General features: G+C 39.4%; 1 protein-coding gene across 1 annotated transcript; it reads left to right on the top strand.

The window, feature by feature from the left end:
- On the top strand, positions 1 to 25,961 carry LOC113835357. Its single transcript, XM_035444143.1, has 3 exons — positions 1 to 159; positions 1,871 to 2,339; positions 25,474 to 25,961. The coding sequence occupies exons 1-3, from the start codon at positions 1 to 3 to the stop codon at positions 25,959 to 25,961; spliced, it is 1,116 nt and encodes a 371-aa protein (XP_035300034.1).

Genomic DNA, 25,961 nt, shown 5'->3' with positions numbered 1-25,961 from the left:
ATGATCAGTCACAAAGCAGAGGCCACACTATATTCCTTCAAGCCCAAGGGCTACATGAGACATTCCCTTTTCCTAGCTGTCAAACTCATCACAGTCACTAACTTTGTCACCACTACCACATATGTGTCTATGTTTTACTTTGCTGAAGTCCTGAGCAAAGTGAGTCACAGGTCCTTTGCATGCCCCCACTCTCCTCTCTACCTCCCCACTGCTCAGACACTTCCTTTCACAGAAACTTCTGGATCACCACAGACCCCCAAGTTGATAGAATTATCCCTGATTCAAGGCTTGGCTAGAAGCATTATTTTCCATCCAGAAAATGTTGTCCCAGAATGGCTTCAGTACCTTTCTGTGACCACACCCAAGTCTAAAATCTGACTCTCAAACCATCATGTGCTGGAAGTTTTGTCCACACCCAGTCTTCTCCTGTTGGTGTGCTCAGTAGTCATCTTCCTTCTTGATTTAACTCTGAGTTTCCACTCCATATAGTATTTTTCTTGCTCCATAAGAAAATAGCTCTAGTTTTCCTGGGAAGAGCTATTTATCTGTTTCTCTGTCCACCAGTCAGACCTTTCCTGCCTTAGGCCCAGATCCTGCCTCCAAATACTGACATTGCATTAGAAATAATTCCATTTATCATGTGAAACAAAAATGGCATGATATTTGCATTATTCTTTAGGTAAAGGTATTTAAATCAATAATGTTTTGTGAAGAAATTTAAAATGGGCGTGGTGTCAATATTTTTTTTCAGAATTTCACTATTGTTAAATATTTAAAACAATTTTATTTTCCTTCAATTTGTATAACATAAATACCCATGTTAGAGCCAAAGTTTGTCAAGCACATACACATAATTTGTATAACATGTTTATTTTTGAAGATGTAAGCATATATATGCATATATACACTGTCATTTATATACTATTTAACAAAATGATAATTTAGATTCTCCCTATCACCCTACATTTACACCTGTACATTCTTCCAAAGAAGCTTGGACCCAGTCATATGCTTTGTTGCTTTAAACCTGCATCCCATCATTTCAGAAACAGGCACTTATACCATAATTAGAATCTTCAAATACCTGACATGTTTGTGTGCACTTGCTCCTTTTCAGTTTCTGTGCAGGGCACCATTACACAGCTATACAATGGATTCTTTGTTACTTTACATGCATTGGACTATTAATATTTCTATGAGTTAATGCAGGGACACTCTTGATCTGCATGATAATCCATATGAAAAATTTATATAATCTCTAAAATGGACTGCTGTTGAAATGCTTGCTACTTCCAATAGTGCATCAGAGATCCATTTGCTTTACCTCCTCGACAGATTCTGCTATTGTCTTTCCCTTCACCCATTCTTTTTTGTGCATTTGTAATGAGGCATCACCGGGATTTGATATTGCAGACTTAGAATCATTATACTATACACCATCATCTTCCATGAAGTGAAAAGTGTGATGAAGAAACAGAAGAACATCAAGTTACTTTCCCATTCTACTGTTACTTGTTTTGAGCTCTTTCAATTACTTTCGTTATTTCTCCTTAGTCATTATTATTGTGTCCTGCATATTGCAATGATTCTCACTCTCTGTAAGGTAAGACTTGGTGGAGCAAGGTTAGCCCTGATGAAGACTGTCTAGGACACTAGACAGAAGATACGTTCTGCTCTGGAAGAACAAAAACAGCTGAACAATTATGCTTCCGACCTTTGTTCTTTTAAATATGTGATCAGTACCTTGTGTCAATGCAATAAGTCTCACCTGACAGCATATAATTAACCTGGAATAGGAATTCATTTGCATTAATGTGCACACCACCTCCCATGTCAGGAGTTATAGTAAGCACTGTGTAACTGTTTTTAGCTGAGCAATCTTGAAAAACAGACCTGGACTGTGAGTCATGGCCTGGGCTTCTCTTGTGATCACTCTTCTGGCTCACTGCACAGGTCAGGGGCCTTTCTAAGCTGGAGTGGGTATGCAACAGTGTACATCTCTTTCTGCTTTGCTACTAAACATCTGATTTATCACCTATTTGCAGGGGGCATTTCCCAGGCTATTGTAATTCAGGCATCTTCACTCACCACATCTCCTGGAGGGACAGTCACACTCACCTGTGGCTCAAGCACTGGGGCAGTTACCACCAATAACTATGCCAACTGGGTCCAAGAAAAACCTAACCAAGTACACACTGATATGATAGCTGCTACCAGCAGGAGAGCCACAGGAGTTCCTGCCCAATTCTCAGGCTCATTGCTTGGAGACAAGGCTGCCCTCACCATCACAGGGGCTCAGCCTGAGGATGAGGGTATCTATTACTGTGCTCTGTGGAATGGTGACCATTTCCACAATGACACACACAGAAGGGGAAGTAGAACACAAACCCCCTGGTGCAGCCTTATACCTGGTGTCTTCATACCAAATGGCTACATCTACCTAAGCTCAGTGTGTATGATCTCTATTAATGTACAGAAGATCATGAAGATTATTGTCTAAAGCTACAAAATGCTTTATTTCAGCACCATTTGTGCTAATGATGTTGTGATGACAAGCCTTAGATGACAACTTGACACAACATAGAATCTCATGAGACGTGAATCTCATTGTGGAGTCAAATACTTTGGGATGATGTGAGGAATTGTTTTAATTATTTGATGTCACAATTGTTGAGACAGACTGCCCTGGACTGTATAACATTGATGCTGTGCTGAGTATAGGCCAGCAAATTGAATATGTAGACATTTCTCTTGTTTGCTGACTGTGTGTGTTTGATGTTACAAGATTCTATTTTTCATCTTTTTTTGAATTATTACATATCATTCCCTGTTTACACTCCCCCTTCTACTCGTCCTCCATCCCCATACATCACCCCTTCACCCCCCCCATCTATTCCTCCTTCTTCTCCATTCAGATGGGTTAAGGTCTCCATGGGATTCAACAAAGTATGGAACATCAAGCTGAGGCAGGACCAAGGTCCAGGTCCCAATGCTAAGGGGGCACACAGAAAACCAAGCTACATAGCTACCACTCAGATGAAGAGGGCCTAGGTAAGATCCATGCTGGCTCCCTAGCTGTGCATCTGGAGTCTGTGAGCTCCCATGAGCTCAGGTCAGCTGTCTCTGTGGGATTCTCCGGATGTGACCGGGTTGTGAGTTCCCTACAATAATGGACTGTAATGGGTAAGTACACTGTGAAGTTGGACCTCAGCTAATGTGAAAAACTACTTTCCTTCTTGAGTCAGGGAGAAGATAGAGGTCTTACTGTTCAGGTGTGGTTGCTATGCCATTTCTGTGAGCATCCACCCTTCTGATCAGAACATCTTTCCTTGCGATGCTTTAGTGGGAGTGGTGGTCTCTTTGATTGTATCCTCAGGACTATTTCCTGCAGACGCCAACTGTCTCTATGAATCTGAATATGCATCAGATATTATAGGTACCCTGCACACCTTTCAATTGTGGCCTGACAGGGGATGTAAGAATATTTACATTCAAGTCTGGCACAGCTTTGTTTCTCAAGGTACAGAGACAAGAGAAGTAGTCTGGATATTCAGCATTTTGGACCCCATTCCTTTTTCACATCTGCAACAGGTTATGTCTACACTGATGCCTTTGGAAGCAGCTTTTTTTGGCTCACAGTATCTTTTAGTTTCCTTTTGATGATTATAAGTGCTATCAAAATGCAATACAACAGACAACAATGGCTACAATGAGTCAGTACTACATTCAAATGCTTCTCATTGAGCCTATTGTGTACAGGGAATCCTTTGAAGTTGGCATTGTTCTCTTAAACATAGCAATATCCTTCTCTGCTTGATGCATCTTATTGACAGAGAATGATTCTGTGAAGCTCTATGTCTGAATCATCTCCCATGTTTTCACATCTCCTGTGGCTAATATATAACTAACCTCAAGCAGTTCTCAGACATCTTTGTTTCCTAAGTCACTGTCGACAACCCATCTTGTACTCTGTATCATCACCTGCTTTCACAATTCAGGTTTAGTGGGTCACTCCACCTCCAAGACCTGTCCCATTTCAGCCTTTCCCTAGTTCTCTGATGTTGTCTTATATTAACCATGTGTATGTGTGATCTTTGAAGTCTGTTCTGAGCAAGTTCAGCCAAGAACACCTTTCACAGTTGAGTAGCCAGGGGAGACAAGTCAGAGATGTGGTTAAACTTCTCTTGAAAAAAAAATGACGCGTTTGCCTGAAAGCCACAAATATCCTGCAGGTAGGTCCTAGGTTTCTGAACTGAGGTGGATAAGTTTGTGGCCTAGGCTGTGCTACAGTTTTCTTTGTTTAATAAACAAGAACAGTACACTGGCACAATATACCCACAGAACCACCATCCATTGAATACAGGCCACTCATCCTTCAATCTCTGTTCAATTTCATCTGGTTTCTGCTGTTGGCTGTGGACTGTGGCGTGTTGGTTGGGTTCAAGGGCTGTGTGATCAGTACCAGCCTCCCCTGAGAATAGACCACACATACAAAGAGTAATGCCACAGGATTAGACATCTCTTCTTTGATGAGATGTCTGCCAAAGCAGACATCCTCCAATGGAGGCTGGCATGGGAACTGGTTGAGCAGCCTTATGATCTTCTCGTAGTTGGAGGAAGAGGAAGGGTGCCTGATGATAGCATCCTCATCAAGCCAGACTGAAGCTTACCACCCAATGCAGAGATGCCCATTGCTTGCACTACTGTGATGAATTTAGTGTCAGGCAGGGCGTGAGGCCCCCAACACAGTGGGCTCCTGTTCCGGGGCTGAAGGGAGAACCTGTGCAGAGTCTGTCCCTATTTATTCATGATGGTGTGGTCAGGATCAAAAGCAAGGCCCAGCTCTTGCTGGCCAACCATGTTTTCTCAGAACTCTCACAATAAAGTACAACCCTTCTGTAGCATTATGTTGCCTTTGTTGTCTCTGGTTCCTTTTGGCAGGCTGCAATGAGACAGTATCCCTTCTCCTGGGACTAGTATCCCTTCTCCTGTGTACAGTGCTGCCCTAGCATGCTAGAGGAATGATAGCAATGGCTGTGAAACAGACAGGATCCTGAGTCCTACAGAAGAGAGTGGTTTTTTTTTGTTTGATTTTTGTTTAGGCACAGAGTCATTTTGGAATCAGAGTGAGTTTCCAAAGAATAGAGAGAGTGTGCTGTGAAGGCCAAGCTCCTTGGAGGTAACAATCAGCCATTCAAGCTGCAGGCTTGCTGGTCCCCATGAACCCCATGCTGATGTCATGAAGATGTTTTCATGGGGTGCAATAGATTTTCATGCCCTTTCTTTTGCAGAATTCATTTTTACTAGATGAGGGATTTTGCAACCTAATGTTTTAGGACTTAACCAAGTTGTGAGTTCTGGAATGTTGCAACTGCCTCTATTACTACAGATAACATCCAGGCTACCATCTGGTTATAAGGGGAGACACTTTAGCTTTTCACAATTTAAATAAATAAGAGTTGTAGATTAATACACCTCTGTTTTTTCTTGGAAAGGAGAGAAATAGGCATCATTTACTGTAAATGTGGAATCTAAAGAAAGGCTTGTGTAATCTGTAATAATTTTTTCAACTAAAAAATCAGTTCTGATTTTTTGTTACCTTGTAATATTTGTTCACTATTAAAGTAAGACAAAATGAAAATTTTCATTCAGAAATTTTATTCCCTGTTTCCAACAAATATCAGTGACAAAGAGTCAAACAATGAAATTCCTTACACCTACACTATAGTCTATTTGTTAATGCTTGTGAAGATGAATGAAAAGAGGGAGTTTCATCCAGTATTGGTAGGCTTACATGATGGTGAAGCCCCTCTGTAAATCAATGTGGAAATTTCTCAAAATATCTTAGATGAGATATAGATTATTACCGAGTTATACCAATCCTTGGTATATGCCAAAATAACTTTTGATATCCGACTACAGGTGTACTTATTAAGTCATGTTCCTTCCATTTTATTCACAATAGCTAAGAAATTCAAGCAGTGTAGCTATCATTCAATTAGGTAATGCATGGTGAAAATGTGGTGTAAATATATAGTTCTGTTTAGATATATGAAAAAATAAAACAAATTGATGGAATTGAAAAAGATTATACATAGTGAAGACACCCAGGTCCAGAAAGACAAATGTCTTCTGTTTCTTCTAATTTGTAGATCCGAGAACCAACTCTTCTCTATCTGAATGTTTTATCTTGAGTATCTGCAGAAGCCAGCAAAGTAGAAAGGGAGCATTGTGGGAGGAGGAGATGTAGCTTCTCAGATGGGAAAAGCAGGACACAGGTGCTAGGAAGGGAAAAATAATAAAAGTAGGGGGGGCTTGACTATGGAAGAGGAAGTGAGTATTGCAGAGAGAAGGAAAGGGAGGGAACAATACATAGAGGGAAGGAAGAGGGATGGTAATTACAGAGAGAGGGAAAGGGGTATAACAAATATTAAGGATGTTTGAGAATCTACAGCACATCATATGATCAATATATATGTATATATATGCATATATATGCTTACTTAAAAATACAAAGAAACACCTATATTGTGGTAGTGAAGTTACTCCACATAGTGGGATAATGCACCACATGGACCAGTAGATTTGCTAAAAACCATCAAGTAGCAGACGTGAAAAACCTCCACTTGAGTTGTTAGTGATTCCAGATAACTTCCAAAGCAGTAGAAGCTAATGACATTGCTAAATCACCAGGGGGAGATCCTCTTGCTGCAGACTATCACACTAACTATTGTCATCAAAGTGTCATTGATATAGAAGATGCCTCCCTTAGGAATAGTCCTCATAAATGTGGGAGGTGCTATGCAAAGTCACATGTTATCAATTGCCCTATCCAGAAGAAAAGGTTGAAAACCTACACAAGAGGCATAGCAAGCCATCCCTAACAGTGCTAACTCAACTTCATGGAGTTCATGCATTGTACCATAACCCAGGCAATGACCCATGGCTGTCCATATCAATGACACTTTGATGACAATAGGGTGTGATAGTCTACAGGAAGAGGATCTCCCCCCACCCCTGGTGATTTAGCAATGGCATGTATTGAGGAAAATCTGTGAATACCTGTCATATTATGAAGTGTTTATTTTTCTCTCCTTTTTGTTTTTGAGAGACATCAGAAAGCTTTCATAGTAGAGGAAATCTGGCTTCACAGTGGGAGTTTGAAAGTACTCCTCCATTTTCTAATTTTACTGATAATTTAAGAAGTATTGGCTGCAGTTCTTCCTTTAAAATCTATTAGAATTCTGGGGTGGATTGATCTAGAATCAAGGTTTTCATAGTTGCAAACATGTTTGCGCTGGTTCAATCTCTGTATCTCAAAAGACTGGCTTAAATTGATCCCTTCTTGCTTTGATTTCAGTGATTTACTTATATCTAGAATTTTTTTTATCAATTTCTGTTACATTTTCTACTTTAATGGAGTCCACAACATTTTTCTTTAAACTTGTGATTTTTAAAAGTTATTTCTTGAGAACATAATCACATTTCCCCTTTCCCATTATTTTTCTTCAACCCTCCCATATATATCACCCTACTCTCTTGAAAACCATGGCCACTTCTCTCATTGTTGCACACATATATGTATATGCGTACATATCCCCATATACATAGATACAACCTTCTCAGTCTATATAATATTGCTTGTATGCATGTGTTCAAGATGACAACGCCGTGAAAGTTTTAAAGGAAGGAGACAACCAATAGTCCTACCCAGCTTGAAACTTTTGAACCACAAAATAATCAGCATGGTATAATAACGCTAAGGATGCAGTATTGAGGAACATACTTGATGTTGGACTGATAGTGGACTGATAGTGGACACCCATGTCTTCTTCCATGGGAAAGACTATTTCCCCACTCTTAACACTCTTCCATTGAGGTAGTTCTTTATTTAGAATTAAGGCCTCTGGCTTTTCTTGGTGCATGCATGTTGGTGAGAATTTATAGGAATTGGTTCTGGTATTACTAGGAGACAAAATCTCACAGCAAACTCCCCGATTCTCTGGTTCTTACAATCTTTCCACCTCCTCTTAATCGACATTCCCTGAAATGTAGGAGTAGTTTGTAGCTGTGTTCATTGGGACTTGGCTACCCAAACTCTATGGTTTCATTAATTGTGCTTTTCTGTAGTGGTGTCTATCTTTCTCAAAGAGAAATTTCATTGATAAGGGGTGAGGACTGTACTTGTCTGTAAGTATAAGGACATGTTTATAGACTTTTTTTCAGATTGTGCTGGTTTAATTAGTTACTAGCGAAGGGACCAGTCCCCCATTTCGGCAGCCATGACAGTAACACATGCTTGCTATGACCTTGTCTTAGTCATTAGAGGTTAGGTGCCTGCTTTGTGACAAGGAACCAATCAGAAGTTAGCTGGTGGCGCTATGCTTTACGACTCTGGGTGTGCTTTACGGATAAGCGCACAGCAATGACGCGCAGAGCATAGCAACCACCCTGGGAGGGCCTATGGGCCATAACAACCAGTTGGCCAATAAACACAGGGCAAGCCCTCCAAGCCTGGAGGCACACCAATTCTGAGCCTGTGCATACCCCTAGACACTCCCCTTACACTGCCCTACAAGATCTCTCTCTGCAGCCAGTTCGAGCTGTCTTTTTCGAGCCATCTGCCATGGCGGGTGGGTGAAAGACCTGAGCTAACATAGGGTTAGCTCGTTAAAAAAACAATAAAGCCTCATGTAGTTTGCAGCAAGCTCACGAATCTGCATGGTGATTGGGGTGACCGAGGTCGTGGCCTGGGACCCCGGATACCTGAGTTTTCTGGGGGTCTAACACTAGTTGTAGATTTTCGTCTAACAACCATGATTTCACCAGTACTGAGTACTTAGGTTTCCACTACAAGGTATAATATCCTTCTTGTTGTGTGTGTCTTAATTGCAATTAGAGAACTTCTGATTACATCAAGTATGTTCCTCAATACTGCATCCTTAGCGTTATTATACCGTGCTGATTATTTTGTGGTTCAAAAGTTTCAAGCTGGGTTGGTTGTCTCCTTCCTTTAAAACTTTCACGGCGTCTTCTGGTTCTATGGACAATAGACCCCAGGAAGGGAATGTTCAGGTCAATCCAGTTGACAGATCTTAGGGAACTATTTCCAAAGTGTGTGGTATCTTTATCAATTGGGACTGGGAGGTAACAAAGGGCAACATCAATAGGGTGGATCTTTTAGGAATGTTTTGAGAGGTCTGGCCAACAACTGAAAAGAGAGCTTCTCATATCTACTACTGGCATTTTTGTTAGGTGGCCTTTGGCTCTTGGAGGAGCACCATCATCCCACATGATAAAATCTCATTAAATCTACATGTATATTTATTCAATGATTTACAGGTGTTATATTTTTGTATGTTTAGGTAAATATTTAATGGTATAATTCTTTGTGGCATTTCCAAACATAATTTTGTTGCTTTCCCAACCTCCATCCTTCTCCTGTATTCACATTGCTCCCCTTCTCTAGGAAGCCCCATGTTTCCCATTTCTCTGATCAGATCGCTTGTATTCTGCATTTCCCTTTCTCCCTTCCCTAGGTATTTATGTCTCTCTCCCTCCATATGGAGCACATTTTTTCATTTCTCATATCTGGTCACTTTCACCCTGATATTACCTTTTCCCTTGCTCCCCAACCAGCTCCCACAATCCTGGAAATAGTCCTACTTTATTTTTCAGAGTATGTACTTACACACATGAAAATCTGGAGCAAGGAGCCTCCAATGAGAGAGAAAACATGTGATATTTATCTTTGTATGTCTGGGTTATCACACTCAATAGGATCTTTTCTGGTTTTATCTATTTTCCTTCAAAGTGCATGATGTCATTTTTCTTATATAGCATTTGATAGAGTATTTGTGCCACATTTTCATTATCCATTTGCCAGTTGTAGGGCAGTTGGTTGTTTTATTTCCTAGCTATTATGAATAGAGCAGCAAGGACTATGACCGAGCAAATATCTGTGGAGTAAGATGTTGAATTCTTTGGCCACATGCCGTGGAAAGCATACCTGGATCATATAGTAGATTTATTTTAGCTTTCTGAGGATTCTTCACACTAACTTCTACAGTGACTGAACTCATTTGCAATCCCACCAGCAGTGAATATGAATTAGTTCCTAGCACTACTGTCTTTTATTCTCTGTATTAGCTTGGCCCTTTAAGCATTATATACACTATTAGACCAATTTTCTCTTCAAAATCTCAGTCTTCAACATTTGAAAAAGCAAAGCATCAACCAATCAACCAACCAGACGAAACTAAACAAACTATATTAACCTTCTAGATGTGTCACCATTCCTAACTCAGTCTCTCCTAAAAAGCTACAGTAATACAAACAGTTCTAAAGGAATAGAAATTCGCTAATCTAGTTTGTACATAATTTAAAAGACTTATGAGATATAAATATTCACTTCTAAAATATTTTTATTTGCTTTCCACTAAACAGGATTGTGATCTTATCTGCATGAATTAAAAAGAAATCAATATGATTTCTTATAAGTTCTCCTAAACTATACATGTAAGGGGGGGTGTTGAAGTCTCCTACTATAAGTGTGTGTGGTTTTATGTGTGGTTTGAACTTTAGTAATGTTTCTTTTACAAATGTGGGTGCCTTTGTGTTTGGGGCATATATGTTCAGGATTGAGACTTCATCTTGATGGACTTTTCCTGTGATGAGTATGAAATGTCCTTCTTCATCTCTTTTGATTGATTTTAGTTTGAAGTCTAATTTGTTAGATATTAGGATTGCTACACCAGCTTGTTTCTTGATCAAATTTGATTGGAAAATCTTTTCTAATCCTTTTACTCTGAGATATCACCTGTCTTTGAAATTGAGGTGTGTTTCTTGTAAACAGCAGAAGGATGGATTCTGTCTTCGTATCCATTCTGTTAGCCTATATCTTTTTATGGGTAAGTTAAGACCATTGACATTTAGGGATATTAATGTCCATTGTTCATTGGTTCTTCTTTGTTTTGGATTTATTGTTGTTTTGGATTCCTGTTTCTTTTTTTGTTTGGTAAAATTAGGTTATCTATTGCCAGTGTTTTTGTGAGTGTAGGTATGTTCGTTGGGTTGGAGTTTTCCTTCCAGAACCTTCTGTAGTGCTGGATTTGTGGATATGTATTGTTTAAATCTGTTTTTGTCATGGAATATCTTGTTTTCTCCATCTATAGTGATTGAAAGTTTTGCTGGGTACAGTAGTCTGGGTTGACATCCATGCTCCCTTAGTGCTTGTAGGGTATCTATCCAAGACCTTCTGGCTTTCAGAGTTTCCATTGAGAAGTCGGGTGTGATTCTGATTGGTTTGCCTTTATATGTTACTTGGCCTTTTTCCTTTGCTGCTCTTAATATTTTCTCTTTATTCTGTAGATTTGGTGTTTTGATTATTATGTGTCGGGGGACTTCTTTTTGTGGTCCAGTCTGTTTGGTGTCCTGTAAGCTTCTTGTACTTTCATAGGCATATCCTTCTGTAGGTTGGGGAAGTTTTCTTCTATGATTTTGTTGAATATGTTTTCTGTACCTTTGAGCAGTGTTTCTTCACCTTCTTCTACCCTATTATTCTTAGGTTTGGTCTTTTTATGGTGTCCCATATTTCCTGGATATTTTGTGTTAGGGATTTGTTGGACTTGAGGTTTTCTCTGGTTGATGAATGTATATCCTCTAGCGAATCTTCAGTAGCTGAGATTCTCTCTTCCATCTCTTGAATTCTATTGGTCATACTCACATCTTTAGTTCCTGGTCATTTATCCAGCCTTTCCATTTCCAGCATGGTCTCATTCTGTGTTTTCTTTATTGTGTGTATTTCAGCTTTCATGCTTTGAACTGTTTCAAGAGCTTCCTTCACTTGTTTGGATGTTTTTTCTTGGCTTTCTTTAGATTCTTTAAGAGATTTGTTTATTTCTTGAATTTTTTGGTTTGTCTTTTCCTCCATTTTGTGTAATTTTTTGTTTGCTTTTTCTTCTATTTCTTTAAGGGATTTTCTTGTTTCCTCTTTGAAGGTCTCTATCATCTTGCTGAGATAATTTTTGAGGTCCATCTCTTCTTCATGCACTGTGTTGGGCTTTTCAGATCTTGCTGGAGTGGAGTCCTTATATTCTGGTGGTGTCATATTGGTCTTTCTGTTGTTGAGTGAAATCTTATTCTGTCTTCTTCCCATATCTTCTTTTAGTGGGTGCAGGTGGGGTCTCTCTATCTCTTCTTGTGACCCAGTGGTGTGTGGGGGCCAGGAATTCAATGTCCACAACTCTGGATGGTCTTGACTCTCCTGGTAGTCTCCTCACTACCTCACTACGACATTCTGTCGGTCGGCAGAATGGAAGAGTGGGATGCTAGCAGGTTCAGGGAGTAGGGAGCTCCTCCCTGCCTGGTTGTATCTACTCCAAGCCTGCAGGCGCAGGTGGTGGTGTGAGGGTGGGAGGGGGTTCTGGGTGAGTGATGTTTTGGGCCGGAGTAGGTTAAGGGCAGAGACTCACCTAGTTCCTGGGTGGGTCTCGGAAAGGATTGAAGAGTGGGGTGCTAGCCGATTCAGGGAGCAGGGAGCTCCTCCCTGCCTGGGTGTGTCTACCCCAAGCCCGCAGGCACAGGTGGGGGGGGTTCTGGGTGAGCGATGTTTTGGGCGGGAGCTGGGTAAGGTCAGAGACTCACTCACCTAGTTCCTGGGTCGGACCCTTCTTTTTGTATTGTGTGGAAAAATTTGATGAGTTTTGGTATTAGATCTTCATTGACTTTCTGTTAGAATTCTGCGCTGAAACCACCAGCCTTTGTTGTTGTTATTGTTGTTGTTATTGGAGGACTGAAAACTCAGAAACTGGTTGGCAGCCCCAAAGCATCCACCATCGCACCTGCCACTATTGGAACCTTGGCCACACCCTCATTGGGAGAGGAAGATCAACCACCTAACATAATGCCCCACCTACACCAATTGGAGGAAAGATACCCTTTGAATCACAGGCCACATCTGCACCCACTTGGAGAAGAGATGGGAGGACTACAGTATAAGAACACATTCAACAACATATTGAGGGATAAGTCACCACCAGAGACTAGGGGTTTGACACCAGTAAGACCTGAATATACCAAAGCAGATGAAGTAGAAGAAAATGACTTTAAAGAAACTTTATGAAGATGATAGAGGCCCACAAAGAGGAATTGAGAAACTCAAAGAAATGGAGGAAAAGTCAAGCAAAAATTCAAGAAATCAACAAATATCTCAAAGAAAGCAAGGGAAGACAAGAAAAAAAACAATCAAACAGGTGAAGGGAACAATTCAAACAGCTCAAGACTTGAAAACTGAAATAGAGGCAATAAAGAAAACACATATTGAGGGAATGCTGGAAATGGAAAATCTGGCAACCCATCAGGAACTACAGATGCAAGCATAAACAATACAAGAGATGGAAGAGAGAATCTCAGGTGTTGAAGATACACTAGAGGAAATGGAATCATCGACCAAAGAAAAATTTAAATCTAACCCTTAACACATATCCAGGAAATCTGGGACACCATGAAAAGACTAACCTAAGAATAAATAGGTATAGAAGAAGGTAAAGAGGTCCAGCTCAAAGTTGCAGAAAACATATTCAACAAAATCATAGAAGGAAATTTTCCTAACTTAAAGAGGGGCACTAGTATGAAAGTACAAGAAGCTTAGAGAACAACAAATAGACTGGAAGAAAAAAAAAGCCCCTTTGCCACATAATAATCAAAACACCAAACATACACAAGATTGTAGCATGATGTTTCTGGCCCGGCTAGGCCCTGCTGCTGCTTCAGCCCCAAATGATCACACAGATGCTATGTTAATTATGAAGCTGTTGGCCATTGGCTATGGTTTCTTACTGGCTATCTGACTTAATTATTAACCCAAAACTACTAATTTATGTATTTCCTCATGGCCTTATCTTACCGGAGAACGGTCCAGGGCCCTCTTAATCCTCTGGTGTCCTACATCTAGACTGTTCAGCATCTTGTCAGTAAAGAAAGAAGAGAGTAATTTTCTGTTTGTCCCTGCTAATATTCTGATTCTGCCCAGCTACATCACTTCCTGCCTGTCTGTACAGACCTCCAGACCTCTATGGTTAGCTAGTGGCAGTTTCTGCCCAGCCACTTCACTTCCTGAGATGATGATTCCTCTCTACCTACACTTCCCAGAATCCTCCTCATAATGTAGTCCCACCTATCTTGCTGCCCTATTGGCCAACAGTGTTTTATTCATCAACCAATATGATAAACATATACACAGAATAACATTCCCCAACAGAATAGAGAAAGAATATTAAGAGCAGCAAAGTAAAAATGCCAAGTAACATAGAAATGCAGACCTATGAGAATTTCACCTGATTTATCAATGTAAATTCTGAAAGCCAGAAGGTCCTGATAGCTGTTCTAGAGACTCTAAGAGACCAAGGGTGGCAGCTTTGACTACTGTATCCAGCATAGCTTTCAATCACTATAGATGGAGAAAACAAGATATTCCATGTCAAAACCAGATTTAAACAATACATATCCACAAATCCAGCCCTACAGAAAGTACTGGAATGCAAACTCCAAGCCAAGAAAGTTAGTTATACTCACAAAACATAGGCAATATATATTCACACATTATCAACCCCCCCAAAGGAAACACACACACAAAATACCACCACCACAAACAAATAAAAAACAGGAATCAACAATCAATGTTCATTAATATCTCTTATATCAGTGATCTCAATTAAAATATAGAAGGACACAGGCTAACAGAATGAATACAAAGACAGCATCCATCTTTCTATGCATACAAAAAACACACCTCAACTTTAAAGACAGATGTTACTTCAGAATAAAGGGTGGGAAAAGATTTTTGAATCAAATGCATCTAAGAAATAATCTGGAGTAGCTATGCTAATATCTAACAAATTAGACTTCAAACTAAAAATAATCAAAAGTGATAAAGAAGGTCATTTTGTATTCATCACAGGAAAAATCAATCAAGATGAAGTTTCAATTCTGAACACCTTTGCTCCAAATACAAAGGCACCCACATTTGTAAAAGAAACATTACTAAAATTGAATCAAACATAAAACTCCTACACTTATAAAGGGAGACTTCAAAACCACACTCTCACAACTGTACAGGACTATCAGAAAGAAACTTAACAGAGAAGTGAGAGAACTAACAGAAGTTATGACTCAATTGGGTTTAACAGACATCTATAGAACATTCCATCCAGACACAAAAGAATATACCTTCTTCTCAGCTCCCCCATGGTACCTTCTCTAAAATTGACCACATATTCAGCAACAAAGCAAACCTCCACAGATAAAAAATGGAATAATCCCTGGGTATGTCATTGGATCACCGTGATTTAATGTTAAAATTTAACAACACAAACTGCAGAAAGCCTACCAACTCATGAAAATTGAACAATACTTAATTGACGCCCTGGGTCAAGGAAGAAATAAGAAAGAAATTAAAGACTTTCTAGAATTCAATGAAATGAGTCAGGGCAAGAATAGAAGATAACAAGAATGGAAATACTATAATAGAGGGAGACATTTTAGGTTTACAGAGAAATCAGGCACTATGGAAATGTCTGGAGATCTACAAAGATGACACCAACTAACAATCTAAGCAACAGAGGAGAGGCTACCTTAAATGCCCTCCCCTGATAATGAGATTGATGACTGACTTATATGTCACCCGACAGCCCTCATCCAGCAGCTGGTGGAAGTAGAAGCAGACACCCACATCTAATCACTGAACTGAACTGGAATCTAGATGCAGAGAAGGACTAGTGAAGAGCAAAGGGGTCCAGACCAGGCTGGTGAAACCCACAAAAACAGCTGACTTGAACAATGGGGAGCTCTTGCTCCCCAGACTGATAGCTGGGATACCAGCACGGGACTGATCCAGACCCCAGGAACATGGGTTTCAGTGAGGAAACCTCGGAAATCTACGGGACCTTCTGTAGTAGTTCAGTACTTATCCCTAGCATAGGTGTGGACTTTGGGAGCCCATTCCACATATAGGAATACTCCTTGAGCCAAGACACACAGGGGTGGGCCTAGGACCTATCTCAATTTTCGAAATTTGAGGAATATAGGTTTTCGAAGTATGAGCTGATGATTCTCTGCATTTCCTATGTGTCTGTTGTCATGTCCCCCTTTTCATTCCTGATTTTATTAATTTTCATGTTCACTCTCTGCTGTTTGGTAAGTTTCGATAAAGTTTTGTCTATCTTGTTGATTTTCTCGAAGAACCAACTCTTCATTCTATTGATTCTTTGTATTGTTCTCCTAGTTTTCATTTTATTGATTTCAGCCCTCAATTTGATTATTTCCTGGCATCTGCTCCTCCTGGGTGTATTGGCTTCTTTGTTTTTCTAAAGCTTTCAGTTGTGCTGTTAATTCTTTAGTGTGATTCTTCTCCTGTTTCTTCATGTCGGCACTTAGCGCTATGAACTTTCCTCTTAGTACTGCTTTCAAAGTGTCCCATAGGTTTGGGTATGTTGTGTTTGCATTTTCATTGAATTTTAGGAAATCTTTAATTTCTTTTTTTATTTCTTCCTCAACCCAGGAATTGTGCAATTGGTGTTACTCAATTTCTATGAGTTTGTAGGTTTTCTGTAATTCGTGTTGTTGAATTCTAACTTTAAAGCATGGTGGTCTGATAAGATACACTGGGTTATTTCAATTTTTTGTACCTGTTGAGGTTTGCCATGTATGTTCAACTCCTGAAAAGTAGAAATAGACAAGATTTCCTGAGTAAATTGGGAGCATGGGGAAGGGGAGAAGGGTAGTAGGAGAGTGGGGAGGGGAAAAGGGTCATGGGTAGGAGAACATGAGAGATCTGTAAGGCGGGTTGGGGAAGGACAGAGCCTGGGAGAAAGGCAAGGCATACCTTGATAGAGGTAGCTTCTGTGTGGTTAAAGAGAAATCTGGCACTAAGAAAATTACCAGGAATCCACAAGCATGACTCCAAGGAAGAATCTAAGCAATAGTGGAGAGGGTACCTTAATTTGTCAAAATGTGGCAGAGGAAAGTTTGGAATAATCATGAAAATGTATTATCACTATGCTGCAGTCTTGCGAACAAATCAAAAATGATGCTTTTCTTTATCAAAACAACACTGCCTCTCCATGCCAGCCAGAATTTACAATAATTTTTAGTGTAAGTTTTTTAGTCAAGATTTGTCAGTAAGAAGCTACAAGGCAGGTAACTCCTTAAAACAATGATATAAGAAAGTTTGAGCCGGGTGTTGGTGGCCCACACCTTTAATCCCAGCACTCAGGAGGCAGAGGCAGGCTGATCACTGTGAGTTCAAGGCCAGCTGGTCTCCAGAGAGAGTGCCAGGATAGGCTCCAAAGTTACACAGAGAAACCCTGTCTTGAAAAACCAAAGAGAGAGAGAGAGAGAGAGAGAGAGAGAGAGAGAGAGAGAGAGAGAGAGAGAGAGTTTAAATAGGAAGGTTTTCCTAGTCTCTCAACTCTAGCTGAAGAAATATCTTCTAAATACTTTTCCACTCTGAAAAGTATTTAAAAATAGCTATCTAGTGCTTTAATAATAGATAAGTTAAGAGAAAAAACAACTTACTATACAAAGTAAATTGTACTGTTCAAAGTACTACAAAGTACTCTCAAATATTGGAAGTGCAATGAAAATACCACTGAACTAGGAGGACTGGATGTTGTCTTTTAGGACTCTGATTTCAGGTAGATCACTGTCCACTTAATGATGAATCATCTCAAAGACTCCAACTTTAGTGCTGGATACTTTATAGCAATTAGCCATACTGATAGTACATTCTCTATTCATTTTTACATGGGTATCATCTTCATTCCACTGTTGGGCAAAATTGTTTAATAGGTAAACTTTATATTTCAGATCCATTCTCCACTTTCAGGATTCCCTTCTAACAACTGTCTCCCACATGCCCGAGTTAGTTTAGTTTTCTTTTAATGTTTTAATTTTCCCACTCAAGTTTTTTCTGCTCTGGACAACTCCATGAAGGTTATATACTGAGGTTGGTACAACAAAACTGCCCTGTGACTTTCTTTCCTTAGAACTTAAACAATCCAACAGACCTCACCATGGAAAATATATAATTTTAGTTTTTCAAAGACCTTTTTCTTTCAGTTAAGTGAGAATTGTTTTGCTATGATTTCAAAGCAACTCTAAATCAAGCTACTCTATATAAATCATGTCATTTTTCTAAAGGAATAGAAATTCCCTAATCTATTTGTACAGAGATTTAAAAGATTAGTGAGATATAAATAATGACTTCTACAATAGTTTTCTTTGGGTTCAAATAAGCAGGAGTCTGTGTTTATTTGCAAACTAAGAAGTAAATTCAGTATATGATTTCTTAAATGTTCTACTAAATTGTACAAGTTCATAGAACATTCTCTTGGTGGATATTAAGCCGTCACATAGTAGCACATCTCTTTTCTATACAGAGGAACAGGTGTACCTCAGGAGGCACCGTGCATAACCAGATATTTACTAAAGACTGTTGTGTATTTTCTGGGTCATGTGTTTAAAGTGGTGGTAATTATCATTGTGTAAATTTACATTAGTTTTGCTATTTCATAAAAGGAGGGTTTTGTAGAGACTTTCTGAAGTGAGAGAATCCTAGAGATAAACATAAGTGTTATATAGTTACTATGGCCTTCCAGTGTTTGTTGATATTGAACATCTGTGTTAGATATTGACATGTTTTATTGGGATAATAGAGCAAACAACTATAACTTGAGTAAATAATTTCAGTCAGGAACTCTGGGTTATATTGACTGAGTCAAACTGCATAGGAATTTAGATGCTAACTTTTGTAGGTTATGAAGACCTTTGCCATCATTGCACGGTTCCATACTAACATACATACAATTTCTCTGAGACATTTTAAAAGTTACAGTTGGCACAAACTCATCTGATTTTTGTATTCTACTGATTTTTCTTCTAACAGTTTTCCCCCAACAATAATATCAATTTGGAGGAGTTATTTTTGTAGACAATAAAATTTCCTAAAATAATCTCCACAATGGATAATTTTGTAGTCATATTTTTAAAACCTCGATGTTACTTTAAAGGTGGATTTATAATTAATAAATTCTGTGTAACATTGGGTAGCATGAATTTTGCATTGAAAACTGAACTGATAACTGTAAATTTATGCCAAAACATAAAAATTATTTCTAGAAAAATACAGTAGCTTTCAAAGAATATTTATTAATTATATTCATGATTATGGTTTAGTTTAAGAGCTTGAAGCGCCTCTTGAGGATGATTGTTGGCCTTTAGAAAATTTGGAAACAAAAAAGTCTCTCTGTAGTAGGATTAAGCATCCTTTGGGTACAAACTTAAGGGTAAATATAGCTGGATCTTGAGATAGATCTATTCCCAGCATCCCTCAGAACTGCCACATTGCTTTCCTTAGGGTCAGCACGAGGAAGAAAATATTGGTGGGAGTTTGTATTCACACAAGCAATGGATGAATGTTCATTTTGAATTCAACTCACCAGTATCAAAGTTATAATTTTATTTGAATGATCTTGTGGCTTTGTCAAGCAAGCACCATACATATGTACTCCAGGAGAAACACATAAATCATAGTATTTGATGCTAACACCCACTTATTAAGTAAATATATGACATTTCTCTATTCTATCCTGAGGGATCCCACTCAGGATAACTTTTTATTTCATTTTTTTGGCCAGTTCCTTTCATTTGATTGCAAAAGTCATGATTTAAATTTTCTTTTATAAATGAGTAATATTCAATGTACATATATGACATTTTCATTAACCAGGAGATAGTTACCAGAAAGCTAAATTAATTTCTTGACCTATCTATAACAATTAGGAGGCAATGAACGTGGATGTGCAAGTATCTTTGTAGTATGCTATGAAGTATATTTTGTGTATATGCATGTTTATTGTAGCCAGGATACCTAGGAAATCTTTTTTTTTTTTTTTTGCATTTTCAGGGCTGATCTATACAAGCTCTATGTGCCCTTGCACTCCCACTAAGAGTATATAGAAGTTTCTCTTTCCCCAAGTTAATTCAACATTTGCTGCTATTTCCATTCCTGATGATTGACCTCCTGACTAGAGTGAGATGAAATCTTAAGGTAGATTTAATCTGCATTTCCCTGAAGGCTAAGGATGTTGGGTGTTTCTTCTTTTTATTTTAGATTTTTTTATTTGAATTAGAAACAAGATTGTTTTACATGGCAATCCCAGTTCCCTTCTTGTTGGGTGTTTCTAATACAGCATTTAGTAAGAATATGTTATCTTCTTTTGAGAACTGTCTCCTCATCCAATCACACACTTTCAATTGGCTTGCTTTTTTTTCTTGGTGTGTAATGTTTGCTGTTTCCTTTTTAAAGATTCTCAACACTTTTCTCTGACACACAATTGTCTCTCATTTTGTGGTGGGGTTGTCTGTTCACTCACTTCATAGAATAGTGGAAACAATTTTTGGAAGGGATTCTTTTAGTCTAATGTTCTCACATCCTCCCCATGGTTAAGTAATCAGCACATGTTAGTTGTCACACAAGTTATGTATTGAGGCAGGACCAACATTAGAAATTTCAAAAGGTTGTGGGGAACCTAGTGATGAAGGGAGTATAACTCCACAAAACAAAAAGCAAAACAAAACAAACAAACAAACAAACTAAAAACCTGCCTATAGTCAGCATCTTTTTAAATGGGTGAAAATGCAAAGCATTCCCACTAAGATCAAGAAGACCAGGGTGTCCACACAACCACGTCTATTCAATTTATTGCCTGAAGTCTCAGTTAAAGCAATAAGAGAAAGGAATATGAGGGCTAGAAATAGGAAAGATGTAAAGGTAACCCTATTTGTGGGTGATGATTTGTTACAAAAGAGAACCTAAACACTCCACAATCCTTTTAGAGCTGATAATTTCAGCAACATGGAATGATTCAAAATAAACACCAATTAAACAAATTGTACACACACAGACATGAGAATAAACCTAGCTGAGGAAACCCGGTCATCATTATATTGATTGCACATTTCCAACTATTAGTCACTAACTGAGGATATGATGAATGAATGTACTTGAATGTACTGAAAAAGTCTCTGGCAAAAGAGCCACATGTAAATTTCTCTAAATCAAGGTTCTTTTACATGTAGCTAAAATATCCAATCTAAAAATTTGGGAATAACTTCTCAAAAGTAAACTATAAAAATTAAAGAAGGGAAGGAGATGATTACAAGTCAGCTTGGGAAAGAATTTTAGAGCTGCCTGATAAAATAAACAGTGGTTCAAAGAGTGAACCCTCCCACCCTGTAAACAATGAGGCCACCAGAAGGGACTGTGACCCTTCACCGAAGTCTCAGAGACTCAAGAGCTGAATTTCACTGGCCCCTGTATAGCTGCTCATGGCCCATTACAGGGTTACAGCAGCTGCTTCCACCCAGGGGGAATCTACAGCACAGAGCACAGGACCTCCCTGGCTCTGCATCTAACAGTGTAACAGCTCTGAGAGCTGAGGACCTGGTCGTGGAAGACAATTAACATCTTTTGTTTACATAACCCACAGCAGAAAGTGCTCATAAGGAGGAGCACTCTTGGTGGTGAGAATAACACAACTTACCAGAATCACACAACCTAGAAAGCAGTCTATCTATGGTTGCTTCAAAAGGTCCTCTACAAAATGAAGATAGCCTCTTGTCCCTGGTGACTGTGGGCCTTGTAACCAGCAGAGGGCACTGTGGGGCAGTCAGTGTTCACAGAAAACGAAGGGCCATTTACTCAAATTAGCTTTGGCATAGGCAGTGAGCAGGCAAAAGCACGTAGGTCTAAGTATTGCCATTTTGCCTTCAGACTGGATTTTACCTTCAGGATAAAATAAAGTACAGGTTCCCAAACCCTAGGGCAGCCTAGAACTTCCCAATGCCTGATCAAACTCCTCCTTAAAGCATAGAAATAGCGGTTATGCATTTTTAGTTCTAAGAAACATTTTGGGTATTCCTAACAACAGAAAGAAATGAATCTGATTGGATTGAAAAGCTTGCATTGTGTATTGATTGACAATGGTGGAACACTCAAGGAAGTCTCTAATCTCTAAATGAATGATTGGTAAAAATTGTGATTGTAACTTGGTAACAAATATCTGTGAATTTTATGCTAACAAACCCTGCTTCTGATCCTGCTTGGGACTGTCAGGATAATCAAAGCTCTGGAGTTCTTGTCCTGCAGGCCTGATTGATCAGTGACCTGCATATGGGAATTATTTAATTAAATTAAATCTTTGGAATCCATAAGTGTTGTCTCACTCCTTCCTAGTGGCTCATAATTGGCTCATAATTGGCTGGGTGCAACACATAGAGGAGATGCCATTACTACCTCACTCATTAGGAATCAGCCTCTGCATCTTCTGCAGCTTGGAAGACCCCCTTAAGCACACCTCCCCCTTGCTCAGCAGGCACTTCCTCTAGAGGGCTCCCAGGACATAAACAAACCTCCATCCTAAGTGTGTGAGAGATGAACATTAGCACTAAGGCTAAGGGAGGAGCAGAGGCTATTAGGGATGGAAACACACTGATAGGAAAGGCTCTGTGTCTGGCATGAGGAGAGGATACAATGAGACCTGAGGCAGGGATAACCTATGGTAAGGATCAGGTGCAGTATCCCCCATGCTGTGGACTGTGCCCTTCCTCCTGCTCTTCCCTTAAGTCACAGGTAGGAATGTGCATCAGCAGGTCTCAATTCCTACTCAGCTTCACCCAGCTTGGCCAGTAATTCATGGGAATGTCTACTTTGGTCTCTACTGCATTTATCATCATACTGTTTCCAGGTTCCCTAGCGCTTTGCTGACTCAGCATTTGCCACACTGGCAGATAGAGCAGTGGCTTCAAAGTGGGAGCTCAGCTTCTCTGCTTCCTGGAGAATTCCAGACCATTCAGAAATCTCCTGGAGGACCGCACAGACTTAAATCTATCTCATGGTTCTGGAGGAACCCAGCCAATTGTTTGTGTCCAAAGATTCCTTAGACATTACAAGGGTATTGCTTACAATTAGAATGCAAACTGTGGATGAGTCTGATTGTTACTGGTCACTCATCTTAATGCAACCCATACATTTTCATTACAATGTTTTAGTGAATTAAAAGGAGGAGAAAAACTTGGGTTCCCCTGCTCTATATCCCTTGACTTTCCTTCACTGACAAACTTCCTAGGAGACATCTAGGCTTTAAAAAGTCCATGAACAACTAAAAAGAAATAAAAGCTTGTCCTATAACAAAAGTAACACCAGGGATTCCCACGAAGGCACAGGGAGACTTGGAATCAGTCCAGGGGCATACATCATTTTTTCTGAGGTCATTACCATGAGTGTCTACTAGGGTCAGCAATGTTAACATGACCAGTAGAAGCCAGACATGATCAATCACAAAGCAGAGGCCACACTGCATTCCTTCAAGCCCAAGGGCTACATAAGACACTCCCTTTTCCTAGCTGTCAAGCTCATCACAGTCACTAATTTTGTAACCACTACCACATCTGTGTCCATGTTTTGCTTTACTAACATCCTGAGCAAAGTGAGTCACAGGTCCTGAGACCCTTGCATGACCCCCCACTCTCCTCTCTACCTCCCCACTGCTCTGATTGTACTTTTTTTCACAGAAACTTCTGTATCACCTCAGGCCCCAAGCACATAGAATTATCCCTGTATCAAGGCTTGGCTAGAAGCATTATTTTTCCATCAGGTAAATGCTGTCCCAGGATGGTGTCAGTGCCTTTCTGCGACCACACCCAAGTTAAACTCTGACTCTCAAATCACTATGTTCTGGAAGTTTTGTTCACACTCAGTCTTCTCCTGTTGGTGTACCCAGCAGTCATCTTCCTTCTTAACTCTGAGTTCCCACTCCACATAGTATTTTCTTTACTCCACAAGGAAGATAGCTCTAGCTTTCATGGGAAGAGCCCTTTATTTGTTTCTCTGCCCATCATTAAGACCTTTCCTGCCTTAGGCCCAGATACTGTCTCCAAATACTGACATTGTCTTAAAATAATTCAATTTATCACGTGGAACAAAAATGGCATGAGATTTGTATGATTATTTAGGTAAACATATTTAAATCAATAATCTTTTTGAAGAAAGTTTAAAGTGGGATTGGTGCCAATATCTTTTTCAGAATTTCACTATTGTTATATTTAAAAAAAATTATTGACTTTCAATTTTTATAAAATATATACTCATGTTAGAGGCAAAGTTTGTCAAGTACACCACATATAATTTGTATAAAATGCTTATTTTTGAGTATGTAAGCATATTATGTGTATATATACACTATCATTTATATACTATTTAACAAAATGATAATTTAGATTCTCCCTATCACCCTACATTTACACCTATACAGTCTTCTAAAGAAGCTTGGATCCAGTCATCTTTTTTGTTGCTTTAAACCTGCATCCCATCATTTCAGAAACAGAACTTACACACCAAATTTAGAATCTTCAAATACCTGACAGGGTAATTCCAAAACCCAGATGTATGTTTGTGTGCACTTCCTCCTTTCCAGTTTCTGTGCAGAATATCATTACACAGCTGTACAACGGATTCTTTGTAACTTTACATGAATTGGAGAATTTAATATTTCCATGAGTTAATTCAGGGACACACTTGATCTACATGATAATCCATATGAAAAACTTATAAAAATCTCTAAAATGGACTGTTTTTGAAATGATAACTACTTTCACTGGTGCATCAGAGATCCATTTGCTTTACATCCTTGCCAGAGTCTGCTATTGTTTTTACATTCACCAATTATCTCTTGTACTTTTGTAATGAGACATCATGGGAATTTTATGATGCAGAGTTAGATTCATTATACTATACACAATCACCTTCCATGAAGTGGAAAAGTGTGAAGAAGAAACAGATGAACTTCAAGTCACTTTCCCATCCTACCCTTACTTATTTTGAGCTGTTTTCAATCACTTTAGTTATTTCTCTTTAGTCATCCCTTTATATTGTCCTACATATTGCAATGATTCTCACTCTCTGTAAGGTAAGACTTGGTGGAGCAAGGTTAGCCCTGATGAAGACTGTCTAGGACACTAGACAGAAGATATGTTTGGCTCTAGAAGAACAAAAGCAGCTGAGCAATTATGCTCCTGACCTTTGTTCATATCTGTGTGTGATCAGTAACTTGTGTTAGTGCAATAACTCTCACCTGACAACATATAATTAACTTGGAAGAGGAGGAGTTCATTTGCATTCACGGGCACACCCTCTCCCATGTTAGGAGTTATAGCAAGCACTGTGGCACCACCTTGAGCTGAGCAATCTTGAAAAGAACAGACCTGGACTGTGAGGCATGGCCTGGGCTCCTCTTGTGATCACACTTCTGGCTCACTGCACAGGTCAGCAGGACTTTCTAGGCTGGAGTGGGTATGCGACAGTATATATCTGTCTCTGAATTGCTACTAAACATCTCATTTCTCACCTATTTGCAGTGACCATTTCTCAGGCTGCTGTAATTCAGGAATCTTCACTCACTACATCTCCTGGAGGGACAGTGACATTTACCTGTGCCTCAAGAACTGGGGCTGTTACTACCAGTAACTATGCCAATTGGGTCCAAGAAAAATCTCACCAAGTACACACTGGTCTGATAGGTGGTACCACCTACAGAGCCCCAGATGTTCCTGCCAGATTCTCAGGCTCCCTGATTGGAGACAAGGCTGCCCTCACCATCACAGGGGCCCAGCCTGAGGATGAGGCTATATATTACTGTGCTCTGTGGTACAGTGACCAGTTCCACAGTGATACACACAGATGGGGAAGTGAAACACAAAGCCCCTGCTGCAGGCTTATAACTGCTGTCTTTTTACCATATGGCTACATCTCCCTAGGCTCAGAGTACATGTTCTCCATTATTGTAGAGAAAGTCATAAGGCTGTTGTGTGAAGCTACAAATTGCTTATTTCAATACATTTTATGA

Source organism: Cricetulus griseus, chromosome 4 (assembly GCF_003668045.3).
Source record: "Cricetulus griseus strain 17A/GY chromosome 4, alternate assembly CriGri-PICRH-1.0, whole genome shotgun sequence".
NCBI lineage: Eukaryota > Metazoa > Chordata > Mammalia > Rodentia > Cricetidae > Cricetulus > Cricetulus griseus.
Note: the sequence above shows the minus strand (reverse complement) of the source record. Positions and strands in the feature narration are given on the sequence as shown.

What these genes read in the sequence shown, in the direction of transcription:
- LOC113835357 (XM_035444143.1), top strand. Translation starts at nt 1, where the DNA reads ATGATCAGTCACAAAGCAGAGGCCACACTATATTCCTTCAAGCCCAAG. An exon ending in TTGCTGAAGTCCTGAGCAAA is followed by an intron (nt 160 to 1,870) that starts GTGAGTCACAGG and finishes AACTGTTTTTAG; the next exon opens with CTGAGCAATCTTGAAAAACA. An exon ending in TTACTGTGCTCTGTGGAATG is followed by an intron (nt 2,340 to 25,473) that starts GTGACCATTTCC and finishes ACCTATTTGCAG; the next exon opens with TGACCATTTCTCAGGCTGCT.